This window comes from Schistocerca cancellata, chromosome 5, assembly GCF_023864275.1.
Source record: "Schistocerca cancellata isolate TAMUIC-IGC-003103 chromosome 5, iqSchCanc2.1, whole genome shotgun sequence".
Taxonomy (NCBI): domain Eukaryota; kingdom Metazoa; phylum Arthropoda; class Insecta; order Orthoptera; family Acrididae; genus Schistocerca; species Schistocerca cancellata.
Genome location: NC_064630.1, coordinates 751,259,183 through 751,283,673, shown reverse-complemented (window position 1 = coordinate 751,283,673; position 24,491 = coordinate 751,259,183). Strand labels below are relative to the sequence as shown.

The following is a 24,491-nucleotide window of genomic DNA, read 5'->3' as shown; positions in this document are numbered from 1 at the left end:
GTCGCTGTGTCTACAACCATACAAGAAATACGTTCGTGAAATTGGTTTCATGAAACTGGTGTCAAGCTTAGAGAGTCCGCCCCTGGTAGCTGAGAGGTCAGTGCGACGGAATGTCATACCTAACGGCCCGGGTTCGATTCCCGGCTGGGTCGGAGATTTTCTCCGCTCAGGGACTGGGTGTTGTGTTGTCCGTATGATCGTCATTTCATCCCCATCGACACGCGTCGCCGAAGTGACGTCAACTCGAAAGACTTGCACCAGGCGAACGGTCTACCTGCTGGAAGGCCCTAGCGACACAGAATTTCCGTTTTTAATTTAGAGCGTTGCAGAATGGGAAGCGTTAGCGGCGATATACAGAATATGGGTGAAGATATATGTGTCTGACAAAAATGGTTCAAATGGTTCTGAGCGCTATGGAACTTAATATCTGTGGTCATCAGTCCCCTAGAACTTAGAACTACTTCAACCTAACTAACCTAAGGACATCACACACATCCATGCCTGAGGCAGGAGTCGAACCTGCGACCGTAGCGGTCACGCGGTTCCAGACTGAATCGCCTAGAACCGCACGGCCACACTGGCCGGCTTGTGTCTGACAGCCCGCGTTGTGGCAGAGTCGTGAGAGAAACTGTAAAGTACACTGGTGTCGCTGTGTCTACAACCGTACAAGAAATACGTTCGTGAAAATGGTTTCACGAAGATAGTGTCGCAACTGGACAGTGACGTGTAAACCTGCCTCAGAGAGTTGCGCAATGGTGGTGTGTAACGCCGGAAGTGCATATCCTCCTATTTCCATCTATTGTACTATAATTTTTTCCTTGTTTTGTTACCTCAAGATATGACATTTCTGTCTCTTTATATATTGTAATTGTTTTACTGTTTGTATATATATATTTATGCATTTATATCGATGTATAATTGGTTGTTTTGTAAATATTATTTGTATTTTTACGCTGGGTCGTGCCTAGGGAAAACTATGCTATCGAACGAAGACGTCGATAGGTCGTGTGGAGAACCAGAGTGTTTAGGATCTTTGATAGTGTTGACTCGGCCGCGAGGAGCGCGGGCAGAGCAGAGAGAGTCTGGCTGGGGTGGTGCAGTGGAGCAGGTGTGTTGTGTGAAGCTCCCGCGAGTTGCCGCGCTTTCGGGGTTGGGCAGCATGTAATTGTGCTCGACTTGCTATGATAGTTTCTGACACGGTGTCGCGGACGGGAAGCATTAGCTGACGCACATCAAGAGCCCGTTTCGTCTGGTGACCGTGTCGAGAAGAAGGCGCGCCAACATCCCAGCTTCTGCAACAGCGACGGCCGACAATGAGTGACTGTCGCCACCTCCTCGATCGACGGCTTCAAACCTTCAATCAAGCAACAAGGAAGACTGGACGCACGTAAAGTTTTAGAACTGTATGACAGACCTCAGCTTTTAAAACTGTTCAAATCACAAAATTACAGCAACGAAGCACGAACCTTTGTTGCTCATTGTCCCAATTGCATTACCAAGCAGGGTCCCTTCCTTTTCCGGAATGAACCTGAGTGTCGTTGAAATTCAAACGCCAGCATTAAAGTAACATTATTCTATTTCACTGCTTTAATTTCAAAGTTCATTTAAGGTATTCATAGCTGGCTACAATATTCAGATTACACAAGCACAAATTAAGAGTGAGAGTTTTGTTACCGTATTTTAGCTTGCCTGTGACTGCAGCTCAGCTTGGTACGTACTAAATTTTACTATTGTTAATTATTCAGAATCATTTAATTCAAGTTCAAAGTTAAATCTCTTATTTCTAAATTGCGTAGATTCAAGTAGCTTTTGAAATGATTGTTGAGGTAGTCCAAGACTAGCCGTATTTTACTGAATTTCGATGTGCTTCAGAAAGAAAGCTCACTATTAACTTCAGTCACTAAATTAACTTTCGATTTTCCTGTTTTATTCATTCTTTTGCTAAATTAAGTCAGAGTGTAGCGAAATTTATTACTTCTGACAAACTTTCAGTTTTCACACTGCACGTGTCAACCTTCAGTTGCCACGCTTCTAGTGCTAATTATATGGGTAATAACCTTTCTTTTTCAGTTACTATAGTAATTGTCCTTAGGACTGGCGACCATAATTTCCCCCAAATCTCAAATATCTAATTACCGCTAGTTAATTGTTAACGTAACGGCCGCACATTTACTTTCTTTATTAACTTTACCCCTTTTCAAAATTAATGTCCACCAGTTTCATTGGCATTTTTCCTTTCATTTAGATGTAACCCTTTCCTCCCTCTTTACCGACAAATTAACTTCGGTGACGATTGCTTTTCCCAAATTTCCATTAGGTACACGCGGTTTAATTTTTCACTGTCATTAAGGTCGATAAGTGAGGGGGAAGTCACAGGTGGTTAACAGAATATGGGTGCAGGTACTGGTGTCAGACAGTGGTGAGACGGGGAAACAGACGGTACTCACTGTAGGTCTTGAGCTGTCCGACGCCGGCTGTGGGCTGGGACTGCAGCTGCTGCGGCGCCTGCTGGGGGACAGTCTTGCTGTGCTGCGGCGTCGCGACGGCCTTCAGCGTCGGCCTGGCCGGCGGCGCCATCAGCCGCGGCCGCTTCGGCGGAGGCACGATGCGCGGCGGGAACGCCGCGGACGCGTAGTAGCTGCAACACACGGGACGGCGGGCACCACGTCACCACGGTCTGCAGCACTGTGTTGTGCTTGTACGATAGTGAAGCTGTCTAAGGAAAAGCGTCGACTTTGGGCAATCTTAAGGAACTACTCAAAGTCTAGCTTTTTGGGTGCACAGCTCCCTCTGCATGAACAACTACACCAATTCCTCCTTTCGCATGGGACATATATCTCGAAGTGTGTGTGAACAAACCTTCAAGTTTAAGTATAATTATTTATTTTCTAGCCTTTTCCCCACAGCTTCACCTCACACGTCCTCCTTCCCATTGTCTCAGCTCTTCTTCCACCTCCCAATGATCACTTGCTCCACCCCCTCTCTCTGACCGCCTTCCTACCCCTTCCCCCTCTCTCTTCTCACCTGTACATTCCGCTCTCCTTTTTCCACCTCATCACAACCACTCTACACTTTGCACCTGCCTCATATATCTCCCCTTCTCCCCTCTGTCTATTTCCTTCTTCCCTAACTATATACATCTTCTCCTCTATCTCAATTCCATAAATTATGCGGCAGTAGGCAGTAAGAGAGATTTAAAATGGAATAACCATATACGATCAATCGTCGGTAAATCAGATACCAGACTTAGAGTCATATAAGAATCCTAATGAAATGCAGTCCGAAAACAAAGGATGTAAGTTACAGTACACTTGTTCGCCCACTACTTGAATACTGCTGACCACTGTGGCATTCTTACCAGATAGGGTTGATAGAGGAGATCCAACGGAGAGCAGCGCTCTTCATTACAGGATCATTTAGTAATCGCGAAATCGTTTCGGAGATGATAGATAAACTGCAGTGGAAGATTCTGCAAAAGAGACGCTCAGTAGTTCGGTACGGGCTTTTGTTGAAGTTTCGAGAACATACCTTCACCAAGGAGTTCAGCAGTATATTGCTCCCTCCTACGTATATCTCGCGAAGAGACCATGAGGATAAAATCAGAGAGATTAGAGCCCACACAGAAACAGACCGACAATCTTTCTTTCCACGAGCAATACGAGACGGGAATAGAAGGGAGAACCGATAGAGGTACTCAAGGTACTCTCCGCCACACAGCGTCAGGTGGCTTGCGGAGTATGGATGTGGATGTAGATGTAGAACCTGCCCCAGCCACGCTCATCAGCACATGTAGCCCCTGAAAAACAGTTCGATAAAGCAAGCCAATACTGCTCCCTTAACAAACCTGTCATGTAGGTCACACTGTATATCAGATGCTAGAAAATCGTGTATTGCCCTGATATACAGGCTGATATGCAAAGCAGATCGATAGTACTTCAACACAACACACCCACGATGCAGGGCAGCCTGCATTTCGGAGCCATGCAAAACATCGATTTCGCTTGCTGATACTGTTCCCACTCAACCTGATTGTCATTCAGGGTTGCTTATATTCCAGGAGCTGGGAAAATAACGTTTTTGCTACTATCTCTGCTCCTTTTGGAGGTAGCAGACTATAAATCCCAAGCGAGGCCTGCTATATCTGTGCCAAATCGATGCAGCAGTTTTGGAGGCTATACTGGACATGCAGTCTGCTTTATATATACACTACTGGCCATTAAAATTGCTACACCAAGAAGAAATGCAGACGATAAACGGGTATTAATTGGAGAAATATATAATACTAGAACTGACGTGTGATTACATTTTCACGCAATTTGGGGGCGTAGATGCTGAGAAATCAGTACCCAGAACAACCACCTCTGGCCGTAATAACGGCCTTGATACGCCTGGGCATTGAGTCAAACAGAGCTTGGTTGGCGTGTACAAGTAAAGCTGTACATGCAGCTTCAACACGATACCACAGTTCATCAAGAGAAGTGACTGGCGTGTTGTCACGAGCCAGTTGCTCGGCCAACATTGACGAGAGGTTTTCAATTGGTGAGATTTCTAGAGAATGTGCTGACCAGGGCAGCAGTCCAACATTTTCTGTATCTAGAAAAGCCCGTACAGGACCTGCAACATGCGGTAGTGTGTTATCCTGTTGAAATGTAGGGTTTCGCAGGGATCGAATGAAGGGTAGAGCCACAGGTCGTAACACATCTGAAATGTAGCGTCCACTGTTCAAAGTGCCGTCAATGCGAACAAGAGGTGACCGAGACGTCTAACCAATGGCGGCCTATGTCATCACGCCGGTTGATACGCCAGTATGGCGATAACGAATACACGCTTCCAATGTGCGTTCACCTCGATGTCGCCAAACACGGATGCGACCATCATGATGCTGTAAACAGAACCTGGATACAACCGAAAAAATGACGATTTTCCATTCGTGCACCCAGGTACGTCGTTTAGTACACCATCGCAGGCGCTCCTGTCTGTGATGCAGCGTCAAGGGTAACCGCAGCCATGGTCTCCGAGCTGATAGTCCATGCTGCTGCAAACGTCGTCGAACTGTTCGTGCAGATGATTGTTGTCTTGCAAACGTCCCCATCTGTTGACTCAGGATTCGAGGCGTGGCCGCACGATCCGTTACATCCACGCGGATAAGATGCCTGTCATCTCAACTGCTAGTGATAGGAGGCCATTGGGATCCAGCACGGCGTTCCGTGTTACCCTCCTGAACCAACTCATTCCATATTCTGCTAACAGTCATTGGATCTCGGCCAGCGCGAGTTGAGTCATCAGTCTTCTGATTGGTTTAATGTGGCACACCAGGAATACCTCTTCTAATACTTATTCATATCCAGCAAACAGAAAGCATTACCATGTTCGTTAGCCTTTATATACACTTCTGGCCATTAAAATTGCTACACCACAAGGATGACGTGCTACAGCCGAGAAATTTAACCGGCAGGAAGAAGATGCTGTGATACGCTAAATTATTAGCTTTTCAGAGCATTCACGCAAGGTAGGCGACACCTACAACGTGCTGACATGAGGAAAGTTTCCAACCGATTTCTCATACACAAACAGCAGTTAACCGACGTTGCCTGGTGAAATGTTGTTGGGTTGCCTTGTGTAAGGAAGAGAAATGCGTACCATCACCTTTCCAATAAGGGTCGGATTGTAGCCTATCGGATTGCGGTTTATCGTATCGCGACATTGCTGCTCGCGTTGTTTGGGATCCAATGACTGTTAGCAGATTATGGAATTGGTGGGTTCAGGAGGGTAATACGGAACGCCGTGCTGGATCCCAACGGCCTAGTATCACTAGCAGTCGAGATGACAGGCATTTTATCCGCATGGGTGTAACGGATCGTGCAGCCACGTCTCGATCCCTGAGTCAACAGATGGGGACGTTTGCAAGACAACAACCGTCTGCACGAACAGTTCGACGACGTTTGCAGCATCATGGACTATCAGCTCGGAGACCATGGGTGCGGTTTCCCCTGACGCTACATCACAGACAGGAGCGCCTGGGATGGTGTACTCAACGACGAACCTGGGTGCACGAATGGCAAAACGTCATTTTTTCTGATGAATCCAGTGTCTGTTTACAGCATTATGATGGTCGAATCCGTGTTTGGCGACGTCGCGGTGAACTCACATTCTAAGCGTGTATTCGTTATCGCCATATTGGCGTAGCACCCGGCGTGATCGTATGGGGTGCCATTGGGTACACGTCTCAATCACGTCTAGTTCGCACTGACGGCACTTTGAACAGTAACGTTACACTTCAGATGTGTTACGACGCGTGGTTCTACCTTTCATTCGATCCCTGCGAAACCCTACATTTCAGCACGATAATGCACGACCATATGTTGTAGGTCCTGTACGTGCCTTTCTGGATACAGAAAATGTTGGACTGCTGCCCTGGCCAGCACATTCTCCAGATCTCTCACCAATTGTAAAAGTATTGTCAATGGTGGCCGAGCAACTGTCTCGTCACAACACGTCAGTCATTACTCTTGATGAACTGTGGTATCGCGTTGAGCGTGCATGGGTAGCTGTACCTGTACACGCTATCCAAGCTCTGTTTGACTCAATGCCCGGGCGTATGAAGGCCGTTATTACGGCTAGAGGATGTTGTGCACCCAAATTGCGTGAAAATGTAATCACATGACAGATCTAGTATAATATATTTGTCCAATGAATACCCGTTGATCATCTGCATTTCTTCTTAGTGTAGCAATTTTAGTGGTCAGTAGTGTAGATTTTGTATGAGTTAATGTACAGATAATATTTCTTTCGTATTTGTGTCATGGCCCACGATCGATTTCGATAAGGAGCACCAGTGCTATTCTGACAATGTGGCAACGGGTGTAGTGGGCGCTATTGACGTTCACCGACGGCTAGAGGGCGGCAGACAGCCTGGACAACACTGTCGATACTGCATTTTTAATTCAATTATTATAATTGTATTCACTTCTTCATCTGAAGCCCGAATCTTAACTTTAAAAATTTGTGAAATGTCAGGCCAGTAACTGTTGGTGAATTATTGTATGTAACAGACTTATATACAGTCCAGTTTCGAGTTTAATTAATATGGCTGTATTTAATTTGAAACTTGCTAATAGCATTAACATTAGCTAATCAAATTTAAAATGACTATTCTCATATCTCAATGGAAGGTATTTGGAGTTTAAACTAATAGTTAAACGACAAAAAGTGTTCTTACGCATAGAACAGCATCGGAAATGTACTAATATCTCTGAGATTTCATACTTCGAAGACTTACACTGATTGAAACTTCCTGGCAGATTAAAACTGTGTGCCGGACCGAGACTCGAACTCGGGACCTTTGCCTTTCGCGGGAAAGTGCTCTACCAGTGCCGCCCGCGAAAGGCAAATGTCCCGAGTTCGAGTTTCGGTCCGGCACACAGTTTTAATCTGCCAGAAATTTTCGTATCAGCTCACACTCCGCTGCAGAGTGAAAATCTCATTCTGGACTCAGACTGATTATTTGCGCTTCTGAACGCTAATGAAGTTTTACAAAATGTTAATATTTGTCTAATTTGGCGAGGTTAAATCCGTCTTCTTTCGTAAAAATAACATCAAGTTGTGCTAAGTTTATGTGCACTGTCTGTCCTCTCTCGCACACTGCAGGCATGTGCAGATCACGGATCTGATGGCCACAAAAAGGTGTCCTCCGACAGTATGAGTATTGTCACATGCCCTCAGTCCGTGTCACACAGTGAACAATTTTAGAGAAACAACTCAGAACATTGCCAACAAATCTGGTGACAAACTGCACGCCACCATCTTTCCTCCTCCTGTGGAGCAAATACCTGTGGTGAAATTTTCTTCCGCCATAAGGATTTGGCTGAACACCTCGAGCAAAGCGCTACGGCAGAGGTGTGCATTAACCAACTCGGAAACACAGACTATTTAGATCTGTGAGAAATCGTATGGTTGCCCAAGCATGTTACGTCGAGAGCAACCTCAAAAATTCTAAACACTGTTCGAGGAATTATGGTAAAATTCGTTGGGCATTTTAAAGTGATCAATAACGAGACACATGAGTGTAGACACGACTTTCTTTCCTACGTATCCTACAAGGTCATTAAGCATTCATAAATTGGCACTTGCGATTAATTGAACTATTTAACGAATCGAGTTATCTATCTCAAAGATAGGGGCAACAACTATCTGTCCAACCGGAGAAATCTGTCTACCTTAGGTAAGAGCAGTCAGGCCATTGCTGTCGCGTGATACACCTTCAGGCTCGAGAAAATTTCGTTTAAAGTAAGTAAACGTAGTTACACAGAAGGAGCTGACAAGGTAAAGATTTCATCTAACTGCAAAAACCGTTAGCACAAGAGGAGCTTTCTGCATAGACTTTGCACAAAGTGTCAGACGTAACATCCGTTTAGCTAAGATAATTCAGCTAATGAGGCAAGTAGTTAGCAGGAGCCGCAGCGCTGCGCAGAATGAAAAGCAACGATGAATGCGGCAATTAAGCTTCGAAATGAAAACGTTGTAAGCGTAATCTCCTCCACAGCGAGAAACGCAAAGCGAAGTGGAAAGACCAAAGTAGGTGAAACAGTCATCATGGTGCTACGTAATCCTGTTTTTTTCCGAGCATACAGTGATAAACAAACGTCACAGACCCGTTTAAATGGCGTTCTACTACCTTCAAAAAGTGTTCCTCTTCATTCTAAAAATGGCATACACAAATATGAAGGCAGTAAACTTGACAGTATTGAGGAAAGGCAGGTTAACTTATCTTTTAAACGAAAAGGCATTATGAATCTCTGACTGTACAGCACATTTTTTTAACAATATGATAAATTTGGTTCTACTACAATGCAACTTGTCGCCGAATCCCAGTCGCTAACACTACAAAACCGGTCCTCATTTTACAGATGAAATTCGCTACTTTTCACAGAAACGATACGTAGTATACGAAGCGTATTTTTTAAGTAAGTACTGTTTTGAAATTAAAAAAGGACGTGCTAAGATATCGCAATAATTTTATTTTTTACATGAAAGCCTGTACCTTCACCTACTTTTCTACACAATTTCCGTCAATATTGGGGCATTTGTCATACCGTTGTACCAGTTTTCGAATACCCTCCTCATAGAAGTCTGCCTCCAGACTTGTTAACCACCATTGTTTTGACTTCGTCGGTAGTCACCGGGTGCAAGATCGGGGCTGTATGGAGGATGATCTAGAGTTTCCCATCGAAATGACGCGATGAGATCTTTGGTTTGATTCACTACATGTGGACGGGCATTGTTTTGCAGCAAAACGGTGCCCTTACTCAACTTGCCACGTCTTTTGTTCTGAATTGAACGGCGCAGATTGTGCAATGTCTTACAGTAAGCTGCTGCGTTGATTGTCTCATTATGAGGCAGAAATTCCACAAACAATACTCCTTACCTGTCCAAAAAAATTGTGCACATGATTTTCTGGGCAGAACTTGTTTGCTTAAACTTCACTTTTCTGGGTGAATGTGAATGCCATTCCATGGACTGTGCTTTGATTCTGGTGTGATGTAGGCCACTCATGTTTCATCGCCCGTAACAATTTGGCTTAGGAAATCATCACCATCGTTGTGGTACCGCTCACGGAAAGTCAATGCACTGTCTAAACGTTTGGTTTTGTGCACATCCGTCAACGTTTTCGGTACCCAACGTGTGCACAATTTTTGGTAATTGAAGTGCTCGGTCACAATAACATACAAAACACTACGAGAAACATTAGGAAAGTCATCCTGCAAGGATGAAATCGTAAAGCGTCTGTTTTCTCTCATCTTATTGTCCACTTCCTGCACCAAACTTTCATTAACGACCGAAGGACGCCCACTCCTTTGTTCATCATGCACATTTGTGGGGCCATCTTTAAATGCTCTCACCCACTTTCTTACCATTCCATCACTCACAATGTTTTCTCCGTAAACTGCACAGATCTCACGATGAATATCGATCGCTTTTAGGCCTTTAGCACTAAGAAATCTTATAACAGCCCATACTTCACAGTCGGCGGGACTCACGATTATCGGAGGCATCTTAAACACTCAGTACACAACGTAAACAAGGAGGAATCAGACTGTAATGGCGTCAGTGCGTAGTCTATAGATGTAGGTACCTAGTGCGCATTTGTAGAACGCCAACCGCAGCGCTGCGGCCGCAGCGTGGCAAAACGGTACTTCCTTAAAAAAACACGCCTCGTACGATCAATTGAATCATAACGAGAGTTCTGGACTCTTGCTTACGTTAAGGAAAGTCAGCATGTACCAAAAATATATTAAAATTCCCATCGACCCGCCGCCACACATCTTCCATATGGTAGTATTGGTACACTGCAACAGCTAGGGAGCTTGAGACATAGCAACGTAATACAGCCAAGGGCTTCTTCTACTGTGAAATACCAGAAAACAAAACGAACACAAAGCTGAGCAGCTTGCATACCATTCTCGGTCCAATATTCCACTAGCACCAAATTCGCGGCATCACCTTTTATCCTATTACCATAAATACACTCCTGGAAATTGAAATAAGAACACCGTGAATTCATTTTCCCAGGAAGGGGAAACTTTATTGACACATTCCTGGGGTCAGATACATCACATGATCACACTGACAGAACCACAGGCACATAGACACAGGCAACAGAGCATGCACAATGTCGGCACTAGTACAGTGTATATCCACCTTTCGCAGCAATGCAGGCTGCTATTCTCCCATGGAGACGATCGTAGAGATGCTGGATGTAGTCCTGTGGAACGGCTTGCCATGCCATTTCCACCTGGCGCCTCAGTTGGACCAGCGTTCGTGCTGGACGTGCAGACCGCGTGAGACGACGCTTCATCCAGTCCCAAACATGCTCAATGGGGGACAGATCCGGAGATCTTGCTGGCCAGGGTAGTTGACTTACACCTTCTAGAGGACGTTGAGTGGCACGGGATACATGCGGACGTGCATTGTCCTGTTGGAACAGCAAGTTCCCTTGCCGGTCTAGGAATGGTAGAACGATGGGTTCGATGACGGTTTGGATGTACCGTGCACTATTCAGTGTCCCCTCGACGATCACCAGTGGTGTACGGCCAGTGTAGGAGATCGCTCCCCACACCATGATGCCGGGTGTTGGCCCTGTGTGCCTCGGTCGTATGCAGTCCTGATTGTGGCGCTCACCTGCACGGCGCCAAACACGCATACGACCATCATTGGCACCAAGGCAGAAGCGACTCTCATCGCTGAAGACGACACGTCTCCATTCGTCCCTCCATTCACGCCTGTCGCGACACCACTGGAGGCGGGCTGCTCGATGTTGGGGCGTGAGCGGAAGACGGCCTAACGGTGTGCGGGACCGTAGCCCAGCTTCATGGAGACGGTTGCGAATGGTCCTCGCCGATACCCCAGGAGCAACAGTGTCCCTAATTTGCTGGGAAGTGGCGGTGCGGTCCCCTACGGCACTGCGTAGGATCCTACGGTCTTGGCGTGCATCTGTGCGTCGCTGCGGTCCGGTCCCAGGTCGACGGGCACGTGCACCTTCCGCCGACCACTGGCGACAACATCGATGTACTGTGGAGACCTCACGCCCCACGTGTTGAGCAATTCGGCGGTACGTCCACCCGGCCTCCCGCGTGCCCACTATACGCCCTCGCTCAAAGTCCGTCAACTGCACATACGGTTCACGTCCACGCTGTCGCGGCATGCTACCAGTGTTAAAGACTGCGATGGAGCTCCGTATGCCACGGCAAACTGGCTGACACTGACGGCGGCCATTCGACGGCCAACACCGCGGTTCCTGGTGTGTCCGCTGTGCCGTGCGTGTGATCATTGCTGCATTGCTGCGGAAGGTGGATATACACTGTACTAGTGCCGACATTGTGCATGCTCTGTTGCCTGTGTCTATGTGCCTGTGGTTCTGTCAGTGTGATCATGTGATGTATCTGACCCCAGGAATGTGTCAATAAAGTTTCCCCTTCCTGGGACAATGAATTCACGGTGTTCCTATTTCAATTTCCAGGAGTGTATTTTCTGGGTGCGCTGTGTGTGGAGTCGTTCAGTTGTGGCAGACAGCGAGGAAGTCTCCGTGACGCGTGGTCAGGCCAGAGCCGCAGGCGGCGTGCACGCGCGGTTGGAGTTGTGAGGCACTTCTTGCAACGGTTACGAAGTTTGTCCCCCACCGTTCCTGGCCACTAAAGTTGAGTGCTCACTTAACCGATTATCGAGCCTCAACTGCTATCACATCTCTTCGTTTGATCCTGGTTGTCCCTTTCTGGGAGATCCCGGCAGCAACATGGTGTGCATTGAAGTCGGCTAGAATTGCCGCCGTCTTCCTGTGTGGTGTTTAACTTCATTTAATTCATTCCTTCATTAATGAAGAGTACCAGCGGTATCTTCTGCCTTGTGGCCGTTGACGTTCAAGTGACCTGCCCTGGTCATTGACGTAGTTTTTGGCAGTTTATTTTCCTCGTCGTGTTTAGTTCGAGAGCTGAGGTGTTGCTCGTAGTTTTGGATGTTTATTCTAACTTGGCTGGATTGGGCAGTATCCAGAACATTGTGTTATTGACATCTTGTTGTAGTTTTGCTGGTTGGGTGGGGCAGAACTGATCTTGTTGGTTGGTTCTTCGGTTGGCTTTTGGTTGAGTTACCTTCCGATTAAGAGGTTGTCGGTCTGGCTGTCTGTGTCACCTAAACGTGCGTTAGTGTTACCTTCCCAGGCCGATCCTTGGAACCTTCTGAGCGCCGCTCCTAGTCATTTCCGTTTAGTCTTAAGTACCCTGTGTGGCCTTTAGCCGAGTTTTAGCTTAGCGGGGACGGCGCGGCGATTTTCCTTTACACAAACAACCTGTTTCTCGGAATTCAAAAAATGGCTCTGAGCACAATGGGACTTAACTTCTGAGGTCATCAGTCCCCTAGAACATAGAACTACTTAAACCTAACTAACCTAAGGACATCACACACATCCATATCCGAGGCAGGATTCGAACCTCCGTCCGGTTACCCGAAATTGTTCATGCCATTGTCTAACGCTCTGTACCGTGCTCCACACCATACCTAGGACGAAGGCCACACTGAATAACAATTGCTGACCCGAACTGCGCATAGCGTCGAATACGAAACGCTTTCTGTTGTCCAGACACCATTTTTAATAGAACTGAAGTGGGCGCACACCGCTGCTACCTAGCAGGACCTATTTGAAATTCGAGAGTTTCATTTTTACAACACTACGTTGTTCACGCACGTATCTCAAATAACATAATAGTTATGATTTCTTTAAATCGCGTGATTCCTTTTGATACACCCTGTATGGCAGAAATACGTATAAAAAATGACCCCAGCAGTGCGAAGGTTATAATAAACCGGCAGCTCTGCCACGGTTACAAACTGCGGCACAACTGGGTTGGTTTGATGCTGAGAACATTGCAGGATGAAAGAAGTCCTCACAGGCTTCAGCAGTGTGATAGACGGACATTTGCAGTTGCCCAGAAATGAAGAGATGGAGAAGCATTTGTAGAACACCTTCAGGAGTGTAATTGACAGATATCTGCAGAATGTCTATAGTAGTGCAAAGTAACCTATAGTGTCCCAGCAACCGTAGGATGGCACAAGAGTGCAACTGTGAGGGGGAGACAGGTTTTTGGACACTCAGAAGAGGTTGCACGGCGAGAGCCTTTGTAATTCACAGCGGCGTTAGCATATAAGGGCACTTGCAGAAATACTCCAATAGTGTCGTGGAGACTCTTCTAGTAGGCCAACAGTCGTGCCACTGAGAGTCAGTAACATAATGGTATCGGGAGTGTCATACTGTGGCGTCTGCAGAATCACTAATCTAGTGGCCTAGCGGTTCTAGGCGCTTCAGTCCGGAACCACGCGACTGCTACGGTCGCAGGTTCGAATCCTGCCTCGGTCATGGATGTGTGTGATGTCCTTAGGTCAGTTAGGTTTAAATAGTTCTAAGTCTAGGGGACTGATGTCCTCAGACGTTAAGTCCCATAGTGCTCAGAGCCATTTGAACCATTTTTTTTTTTGCCTATTCCGTTGCTATGGCGAGGCAATCACTGTGTCCCAGTAGCAAGGTGCTGGGGACAGAGTTACAACAATCTGTCAGCCTTGTCTCGCAGAAAGACTGCTGTAAACCCAGAAGACGGTCCGTGGTGAGACATAGGAGGATGCCAGCAGCAGTCTCGGAGAAAGGCACTTGCAGAATGACTCCAGCAGTGTCATAGACACACGTGCTGTAGGCCAGCACACTTGAGATGGAGAGGCGATTCCTGTAGAGCAGTCTTAGTGTGATGGTGAGGCGCCTGCAGTATGCCCGTATTAGTCTGATGCTGAAGCAACGGCCGTGTTCCAGCGTCAATGAGAGGGAGCGAGGGTTACAGTAAGCCAGCAGCTGTGCCTCATTCACAAACTACTGGACACCCAGATGTTGTTTGATGGTGAGAATGTTGCAGAATTATCAGAGCTGTCTCAGAGTTCAGCAATGGTGGGTTGCCATTTGCAGATGCCCAGAAACGGCGAGACAGGGGAGCATTTCTGGAACGGCCGCAGTAGTGTCATTGAGAGACATCTGCAGAATGCTTCGGTGTTCCAATGGCACCAGAGTTACAGTAAGATGAAAACTGTACCTTGGAGACACAAAAGAGGTTCCATCGTGACACCTGTGCTAAATTCCAGCAGCATTGTCAACAAAAGACACACCCGGATGTGCTCCAACAATGTCGATGAGACACTTGCAGTAGTCCAGCGACCTTGTTATGGAGACGCATAATCGAGAGCCAGCACGAGTGTCATATGAAGGCCTCTGCATAATGCCTATTGTATTGCAGTGGAGAAGCAATGTCTGTGTTCCAGGAGCAATGACACGGGGAGAGAATTACTTAAAGCCGTCAGCTTTGTGTCGCAGAAAGAGTACTGCGCACCCAAACGGGTTCCATGGTGTGACTCTAGCCTAATGACAACAGCAGTATAATAAAAATACACTTGCAGATTGACTCCAGATGTGTGATAAAGGCTCTTGCAGTAGCCCAGCACCCGTGCAATGGAGAGATAACTCCTGAAGGGCAACATTAGTGTCATGGTGAGGCGCTTGCAGAAAGGCTGTAGTGGTGCGATGATGAAGCAATTTCTGTGTCAATGTCAGTCTGAAGGTGCCAGGTTTACTGTAAGCCAGCAGATGTACCTCAGTGACAGGTTACTTGAGAGCTTCCATGCAGCGATACTTATTAATTGTCCGCTGCATTAGCATAGAAGGCACTTGCCGAAATACTCCAATAGTGTCGTGGACTCTCTTTTAGTTGGCCAGCTGCCATGCATTCAGACGCAAGAACGTAACTCGAGAGGGTGTTTCATGTTGAGGCGTCTGCAAAATGAGTATTCTATTGCAACAAAAAACTCATTACTGTGGCCCAGAACCAAAGTGATGGGGAGAAAGTTACAGCAAACCATCAGTTATTTCTCGCAGAAAGCAGCTGGAGTCTCGGTGGTTCGCACTTGCAGAATGACTCCAGCAGGTACATAGAGACACTTGCGGTATGTCAGCACACGTGAGATGCGATTCTTGAAGGGTAGCCGTAGTGTGATGATGATGCGTATGCAGAATGCCTGCAAAAATTTGATATCAAAGCCACTTCTGTGGCAGTGCGTCAATGTAAGGTAGCAAAAGTTACAGTAAGCTGGCAGCTGTGCCTCGGTTACAAAATATTGGACACCCAGGTGTGGTTCGATGGTGATAACGTTCTTGAATGAGAGCAGCCGTCGCAGACTTCTGCAATGTGCTCGATTAACATTTGCTGTTGCCCAGGAACGGTGAGATGGAGAAGCATTTCTAGAAAAATCCCAAGAGTGTCATTGAGAAATATACGCAGAATTCCTGTAGAGGTGCAAGGGAGAAACAATTTAAGTGTCCCAGTAACAATTACAGGACACGAGCGGTACACTAAGTTAGGAACTGTGCCTCGTAGACAGATTATTGGACAATCACAAGAGGTTCCATGTTGAGCCCAGTCCTAAATTCAAGCAGCATTGGCATAGAAAGGCACACGCGGACCTAATCCACCAACGTTGACGAGACATTTGCAGTAAGCCAGCGGACGTGTTTTGGACACGCATAACTGAGCGCAAGTACGAGTGTCATTTTAAAGCGTCTACAGATTTCCTGTTGTGTTTCACTGGCGAAGCAATTACTGTGTCCCATTTGCCATGCGATGGTCAAAAAGCTACAGACAGCCATCAGCTATGTGTAGCAGAAAGAGTACTGGTCACCCGGAAGAGATTCCATCCAGGGCCTAATGCCAGCAGATGTATAATACAAATACACTTGCACAATGTCTCTAGGAGTGTGATGGAGAGTCTTACAGTAGCTCAGCACGCGTGTGATGGAGAGGCAATTACTGAGGCGTAGCGTTAGTGTTGTGCTGAGGCGTCTGCAGAAAGCCTGTAGCAGCACGATGGCGGAGCAGTTTCTGTGTCCCAGTGTCAGTCTGAGTGTGCGAGAGTTACAGTAAACAGGCAGCTGTGCATCGGTTAGAAGATCGGTTAGAAGATGAGGTTCCGTGTGTGACCATAGCGGATTGCTAGGGCCAGTATCATAGATATACACTCGCAGATTGATTCGAACAGTGTGATCGAGATATATGCTATAGGGCAGCAGCCATCTGAAGGAGACACAATTCCTGAGGGGCAGCATTACTGTCATGTTGAGGTGTCTGCAGGACGCCTGTAGTAGTGCAAAGGTGAAGCAATTTCAGTGTCCCAGCAACAATAAAATTGCACGAGAGTTACAGTAAGTTGGCAACTGTGCTTCGGGGACAGGTTATTGGGCACCGAGAAGGGATTCCACAGGAGCCCACTGCCAAATGCCAGCAACATGCTCATAGAAATATTGCAACGTCGACGAGACACTTGGAGTAGACCAGCTATCGTGTTGTGGAGATGGATAACTGCGCCCAGCATGAGTGTCATGCGAAGGCTACGACAGAACTTCTACTGCATTGCAATGGCGAAGCGATTACTGCGTCCCAGGAGCAACGCGATGAGAAATGAACTACAGAAAGCCGTGAGCTTTGTGTCGTAGCAAGAATGCTGGACATCCAGAAGCGATTCCATGGTGTGACACTAGCCTATTGCCGGGAGCAGTATAATGGGGACAGACATGCAGTATGCTCCCAGTAATGATAGAGACCTTTACAGGACCGTAGCAGAGGTATGATGGAGAGGCCATTCCTGAGGGGCAGCTTTAGTTTCATGGCGAGACACCGCAGAAAGAAGGTAGTACGGCGATGGCGAAAAATGTTCTGTGTCACGGCGTCAGTCTGAAGGTACGACGGTTGCTGTAAGCGGGCAGCTGCGTCCCAGTTACATGCTATTGGACACGCAGAAGAGGTTGTTCCACGGTGACAGCATAGCCGAATGTCAGCGCAGGTGTCATAGGTATACATCTGTAGAGAGACTCCAACAGTGTCATACGCAGTGGGGCAGCACCCATGAGATTCAATTTCTGAGGGGCAGCGTTAGGGTCATGGTGAGGCGGCTGCACAATGCCTATAGTAGTCAGTGGCGAGGCATTTCCTATGTCCCTTCAGCATTGTGATGCTGAAGTGTTATGGTAAGCTAGATGATTTGCCTCGAGATTAGATTAGATTTGATCGGAGACACCCAGAAGTGATTACACTCTGAGACCTTTCCTATTTGCAAGCTGCTTTAGCACAGTACGGCACTTGCAGAAATACTCCAATAGTGTAGTCTCTTGTAGTAGAGGAGGCCACAAAATGTAACTGGAATGGGAAATTCATACTGAGGCGTCTGCAGAATGACTATTTTAGTACAATGGGGAAGAAACTACAGTGCCCCAGACCTAACGTGATGTGGAGATAATTACAGCAAACTACCAGTTTTTTCTCGCAGAAAGTCTGCTGGAAACCCAGAAGACGTTCCATGGTGAGACCTTGGCGGGATAAAAGTTGCAGTCTCGGGGAGTCGCACTTGCAGAATGGCTCCAGCGATGTCATAGAAACTCTTGCTGCAGGCCAAGCTAGATGGAGAGGCAACTCCTCGAGGGCTGCCATAGTGCCATGGTGAAGTGTCTGCAGAATGCCTGAAGTAATCCGACGGTGAAGCAACTTCTGCGACCCCGCTTCAACGTGAGGAAGCGAGGGTTACAGTAAGCCGGCAGCAGTTACAAACTACTGGAAAGCCAGAGAAGACTAAAGCTACCCCTCAGAAATTGCCTCTCCATCACGCGGTTGCTGGTCTAGAGGCTCTATCGCACAGTGCACGTGTATTTCTATTACACTGCTCCTGGCGTTAGGCAGGCGCCACACGATTGTACCTCTTCTGAGTGTCCAGTACTCTCTCTGCGACACAAAGCTACAGGCTTTCTGTAATTCTCTCCCCATCGCATAGCTCCTGGAACACAGCAATCGCTTCGCCATTGCAATACACAGGCATTCTGCAGTCGTCTTAATATGACGCTCGTGCTGGCGCTCAGTCATGACGCTCCATAACACGGCTGCCGGCCTGCTGTGAGAATGCTGCCGGTATTTAGTAGTGGTCGCACCATGGAACCTCTTCTGGTTGTCCTATAATGTGTCTCCGCGTCATAGTCGCCAACTTACTGTAATTCTCGTTCCATGTTATTATTGCTGGGACACTAAAATTGCTTCGTCTTTGAACTACTGTAGGCATTCTGAAGACGGCTTTCGATGACGCTCATGACGCCATTCTGGAATTGACACCTCATCGAACCTTTTCTGGACAGCTGCAAATGTCAATCCATTATACTGCTGAAGTCTGCGACGGGTACTGGAGTTACAGATAGTAACTCTGCCTCAGAGACACATTACTGGACACCCAGAAGAGGTTTCATGGTGGAACCGTAGCCGAATGCCAGCGGCAGTATCATAGACGTAACCTAGTAGAATGACTCCCAGCCACCATTACTGGATATCCAGTTGGAATACAGTTGCCAAATAACTGGCACCACACAGGGAAGCCGTACTGTACACTACATGCAGACAAGCTCCACACACCCCCCACACAGTGAGATGATCTATGGCCGATCTCCCACTATTATATAACGATCTTGATTGTTCCAGGAATGCAGCGGCTGCAGCAAACTCGGATACATCGCCATCTTCTGCCACGGTAATGATGCATGATACCCATACTAACAAACCCAACCTTGCATGAACTATCGCAGCTAGTAAGCCACTACTGCTCTTGCTACCCATCCCACTGTCGCAGAGGGTTTTTTTCCTACGGCGCGAGCCTCGGCACTTTTTTCCCTCTGCTCTTCAAATTGCTACCCTCATTCGCGTTTCGTCCGCTATCTATCACCTGATGGACCGTGTTAATGCGTAGTCTTAACCAGACGCACGGATAACATCACAGCCCAGCATCCTGTGATCCACCTATTAGATAACTAACATGTTGACGGAGGTCACAGTAGAACTTTTGGTTTGGTCACCACGTTGGTGAGGGCGTGGAGGGGCCCCATCTCTTTCAAAAACGGTGTCATCGTGACATATGCTATAGGGCAGCATCCATCTGATGGACAGGCAGCTGCTGAGAGGCAGCATAAGTGTCCTGATGAGGCGTCTGTAAAATACCCATAGTAGTGCAAATGCGAAGCAATTTTAATATCCTAACAACAATAAGATTGCACGAGAGTTAGAGTAAGTTAGCAACTGTGTCTTGGATACCGACTGCTGGACACCCAGAAGAGGTTCCACGGTGAGACACTTCCTAACTGCCAGTAGCATTAGCATAGAAGGGCAGCTGCGGAAATACTCCAACAGTGTCGTGGAGACTCTTGTAGTAAGTCCGAAGCCGTGTCTGTATAATGACTGCTCTATTGCAATGACGAAGCAATTACTGTGATAAGGAACCAAGGAAATAGGGAGAGAGTTACAGCGAGCCATCAGTTTTGTCTCGCAGAAAGACCGCTGGAAATCCGGAAGACGTTCCATGCTGGGACCCTAGCAGGATGCCAGCAGCAGTCTCTGAGAAACGCGTTTGCAGAATGACTACAGCAGTGTCATAGGGACACCTGCGGTAGGCCCTCACACATAGATGCAGAGGTGATTCTTGAAGGGCAGTCATAGTGTGGTAGTCTGATGGCGAAGCAATTTCTATGTCCCGGGGGCAATCTGAGGGAGCGAGCGTTAAAGTAACCCGGCATCTGTGCCTCCGTTCCAAAGTACTGGACACCCAGACTTGGTTTGATGTTGAGAACGTTGCAGAATGATAGGAGCCGTCGCAGACTTCGGCAGTGTGATGGATTGACATTTGCAGCTGCTTAGAAAAGATGAGTTGGAGAAGCATATCTTGAACGGACTCACGAGTGTCATTGAGAACCACCTGCAGAATGCCTATAGCAGTGCGAAGTCTATGCAATTTTGTGTCCCACCAACTATAAGTTTCAGTAAGTTAGCCACTGCGCCTCGGAGACAGGTTGTTGGAGGCCTATAGGTGGTTCCATGGGAGATAAGTACTAAAAACAGCAGCACCGTCGTAGAAAAGCACACGCAGTTATAGTCCAACAATGTCGGCGAAACACTTTCAATAGGCCAGCAGCCGTGTTATGGAAAGGCATAATTGATCGCCAGCATTAATGTCATATTAAGGCGACTGCAGAATGCGCTTACTTTGTCCCAGGAGCTATGCAATGGGGAAAGGATTACATAAAGCCGTCGGCTTTGTGTTGCTGAAAGAGTACTGGACACCCGGAAGAGGTTTATTGGTGTGACTCTTGCCTAACGCGAGCAACAGTACAATAGAAATATACATGCAGAATGATTCCAGCAGTGTTTGTGTAACAGGTAAATTTAAAAATTGCATGGTATGGAGAGTTATAAATCAAATGTAGCTGGTGAATTGATGCATACCCTCTAAAACAAAATAAATACACTCTCCAGTGAACACCTGTTGAAAGCCTAAACACCGGCCGTTGTGGCCGAGCGGATCTAGGCGCTTCAGTCCGGAACCGCGCTGCTGCTACGGTCACAGGTTCGAACCCTGCCTCGGGCGTGGATGTGTGTGATGCCCGTAGGTTAGTTAGGTTTAAGTAGTTCTAAGTCTATAGAACCGATGACCTCAGATGTTAAGTCCCATGGTGCTTCGAGCCATTTGAACCATTTAAAGACCTAAACCATTTGCAGCGAGGACTTCTGGGAGCCACGCAGGTAAACGGACAGTGAGATTCTGGAAGGTACTGACAGGGATGTGGAGCCAGGCGTTTTGGCCGTGCTAGGTTTCTCGGTTGAGGATCCATGGATCGAACAGCCACATCGACGTGGTCCCACAGATTCTCAATTAGATTTAATACGGAGAGTGCGATGATCTTATGCTGGTTCAAATGTTCAGCAGCGCCATAGACCGCTCGGCTATTCCCGTGCGGCTCTTACGTTGGTGCTTTTTCAGCAGCACACGTGCAAATCGAGCTGTCAGAACGTTGCATTGTCCTGCTAGTAGAAATCATCGTGTCGAGAAAACACACATAGAGGCAGGCATGGTCTCCAAGAACACAGATATACTTCTGTGCATAATTTTTCCTTCCAGAATGACGAGATTACGCAGAGAACCCCACGACCACATTCCTCCGACAGTAATGTTCCCCCCCCTCCAGCCAGGACCCTTCTGAGGATTGCTTCACGGCCCTTTTTGACGTCACATTAATCACCCCTTTCCGCTTTACAACAAAACATGGTTCAAATGGGTATAAGCACTATGGGACTTAACATTTGAGGTCATCAGTCCCCTAGACTTAGAACTACTTAAACCTAACTAACCTAAGGACATAACACACAACCATGTCGGAGGCAGGATTCGAACCTGCGACCGTAGCAGCAGCACGGTTCCGGACTAAAGCACCTAGAACCGCTCGGTCACAGCGGCCGGCGCTTTACGACAAGGACTGCGCTGTTCTCTGCGCACGCTGTATGTACTCTTCACTCTGTTGTGTACTTTCCGTCTGTGAGTGTTTATTGCAAGTTGACGTCAAACATAGGAGGTGGCCTACTTAATATAACGGGAGGGTGTGGAAAAAAGAAATAAAAAGAAACCGAAAGGCTCGGGCAACGAGGCGACTGAAGTATTCTGTAGCGACCGCTCTGGGGACTTAGAATGTCAATACTGACACACACAACACACGTTCATACGTATGGAAGCGGTCACAACACATACATACGCTGAAGTGCCAAAGAAACTGGTAAAGAGATACAGAGATATTTAGAATACGGCGTTGTGGGCGGCAACGCCTATAGAAGCCAACAAGTGTCTGACGCAGCTGTTAGATCGGTTACTGATGCTACAATGGCAGGTTATCAAGATTTAAGTCTGTTTGAACGTGGTGGTATAGTCGGTGAGTGAGCGATAGGACACAGCCTCCGAGGTAGCGATTAAGTGGGAATTTTTCCGTACGACCATTTCACAAGTGTACCGTGAATATCAGGAATCCGGTGCGACATCGCTGCAGCCGGATAAAGATCCTGCAGGAACGGGACCAACTACGACTGAAGAGAATTGTTCAAAGTGACGGAAGTGCAATCCTTCCGCAAATTGCTGCTGATATCCATGCTGGGCGATCAAAAGTGTCAGCGTGCCAACTATTGAACGAAACATCATCAGTATAGGCTTTTGGAGCCGAAGGCCCACTCATATACCCTTGATAACTGCACGACACAAAGGTTTACGTCTCGCCTGTGCACGTCAACATCGACGTTGCTCTGTTGCTGACTGGGAACATGTTGCTTGGTCGGACGAATCTCGTTTCAAATTGTATCGAGCGGATGTACGTGTACGGGTATGGAGACAACCTCATGAATCCATGTACCGTGCATGTCAGCAGGGTACTGTTCAAGCTGGTGCAGGCTCTGTAATGGTGTAGGGCGTTTGCTGTTGGAGTGACATGGGAGCCCTAATACGCCTCGATATGACTCTGAAGGTAACATAAGCATCTTGTCTGATCACCTGCGTCCATCCATGTTCATTGTGCATTCCGACGGATTTGGGCAATTCCAGCAGGACAATGTGACACCCCACACGCCCATAATTGCTACACAGTTGTTCCAGGAACATTCTTCTGAGTTTAAACACATCCGCTGACCACCAAACTCCCCAGACGTGAACATTACTGAGCTTGTCTGTGACGCCTTTCAATGTGCTGTTCAGAAAAGATCTCTACGCCTCGCGTACTCTTACGGATTTATGGACATCCCTGCAGGATTGATGGTGTAAATGCCCTTCAGCACTACTTCAGACATTAGTCGAATCCATGATATGTTGAGTTGCGACACTTCTGCCTGCTCGAGGGGGCCGTGCACGGTATTAGGCAGGTGTACTAGTATCTTTGGCTCTTCATTGTATAAACAAATTTGTAAGTTTTGCCTCGGTTAACAGGCTACATAACTACACTTCGCCACTTCCGACAAAGGTTTTCAGGAGCTGTCTCTTGAATATCAGGCGAATACCTAATACAATATTCGAAGTTGGGAACATGTTGTCCAACTATATTCCGATTAAAGTATCTTTGTGACTAGCAGACTTCAGTGGCGGCTTGCAGCCACCCACATCACATAGGGGCGTGGTGTGTGTACGTACCGCCAGAAGAGGCAATACAGCTCAGAGCACATGGCACTTGAGGAAGAACTAAGATCGCCCGGTGGCTAGCATCCGCTACTGTACTCGCTCTACTGTCGATCACAAAGTTATGGTTCGTTTCCATACCCACACGTATGCGCGCTGGGGAACCACGAGGTGACAAGAAGTACAAACTGCTCTAAAATAATGCTAACAGATAAATCGAATGATCGAATGCAGTTCCGTACCACATTCGGTAAAAACGGAATTGGATCACTTCGTTGTCCGTCTGTCTGCATGTCAGATTGTTAGGCATCCTTCTTCTCAGTAACTGGTAGACGTATCACGCTGAAATTTGTATCACTTACTAAGACCTATGGTTCCCTGGTAGCGTAAAAATTTGAAGCTTCTAAACCAATGCAATCAAAAGGTGCAGCCCCTTATGTCACGTATTTTAGTACTCGCAAACTCACTCATCGACAACTATTTGACACCTCCCATTGGTCTAGAGTGGTGCAATTCCGCACGAAGGTGGATTTAATAATACAACTAAATGCAAAAATCCCTAAACGGTGAATTTCTAATTATATCTATCACACGTAAGAAAGTTTTTGGTCATTTGTTACCCTACTGTCTGTGCTTCCGTCTGTTTAGACGTCTTTTCCTCAGAAGCGGGTTGACGTATCACGTTGAAATTTCTCTCATATACTCAGATCTATGATCCTCTAGTGTTATGAAAACTCAAGCTTCCAAGCCTCTGCAGCCAAAAGAAACGGCCATTTATCATACATGTTCTGATACTCGCAAACTCGCTCATTAAAACCTATAGGGAACTTCCCACTGATATATCATCATGAAATATGGCCAAAAGCAAGGTTTAAAATACAAGTAAAGGGAAAAAAGATCCGAAAATTGTT

General features: G+C 47.0%; 1 protein-coding gene across 1 annotated transcript in view; it reads right to left on the bottom strand.

Annotated features, from left to right (window-relative positions):
• LOC126188065 (RNA-binding protein Raly-like) overlaps window positions 1-24,491 on the bottom strand; it is a 1,094,525-nt gene that overhangs the window by 198,350 nt on the left and 871,684 nt on the right. The window contains exon 6 of the mRNA XM_049929509.1: window positions 2,448-2,638. Within this exon, the coding sequence (XP_049785466.1) occupies window positions 2,448-2,638 (191 nt within the window). The remainder of the gene's footprint in view (window positions 1-2,447; window positions 2,639-24,491) is intronic.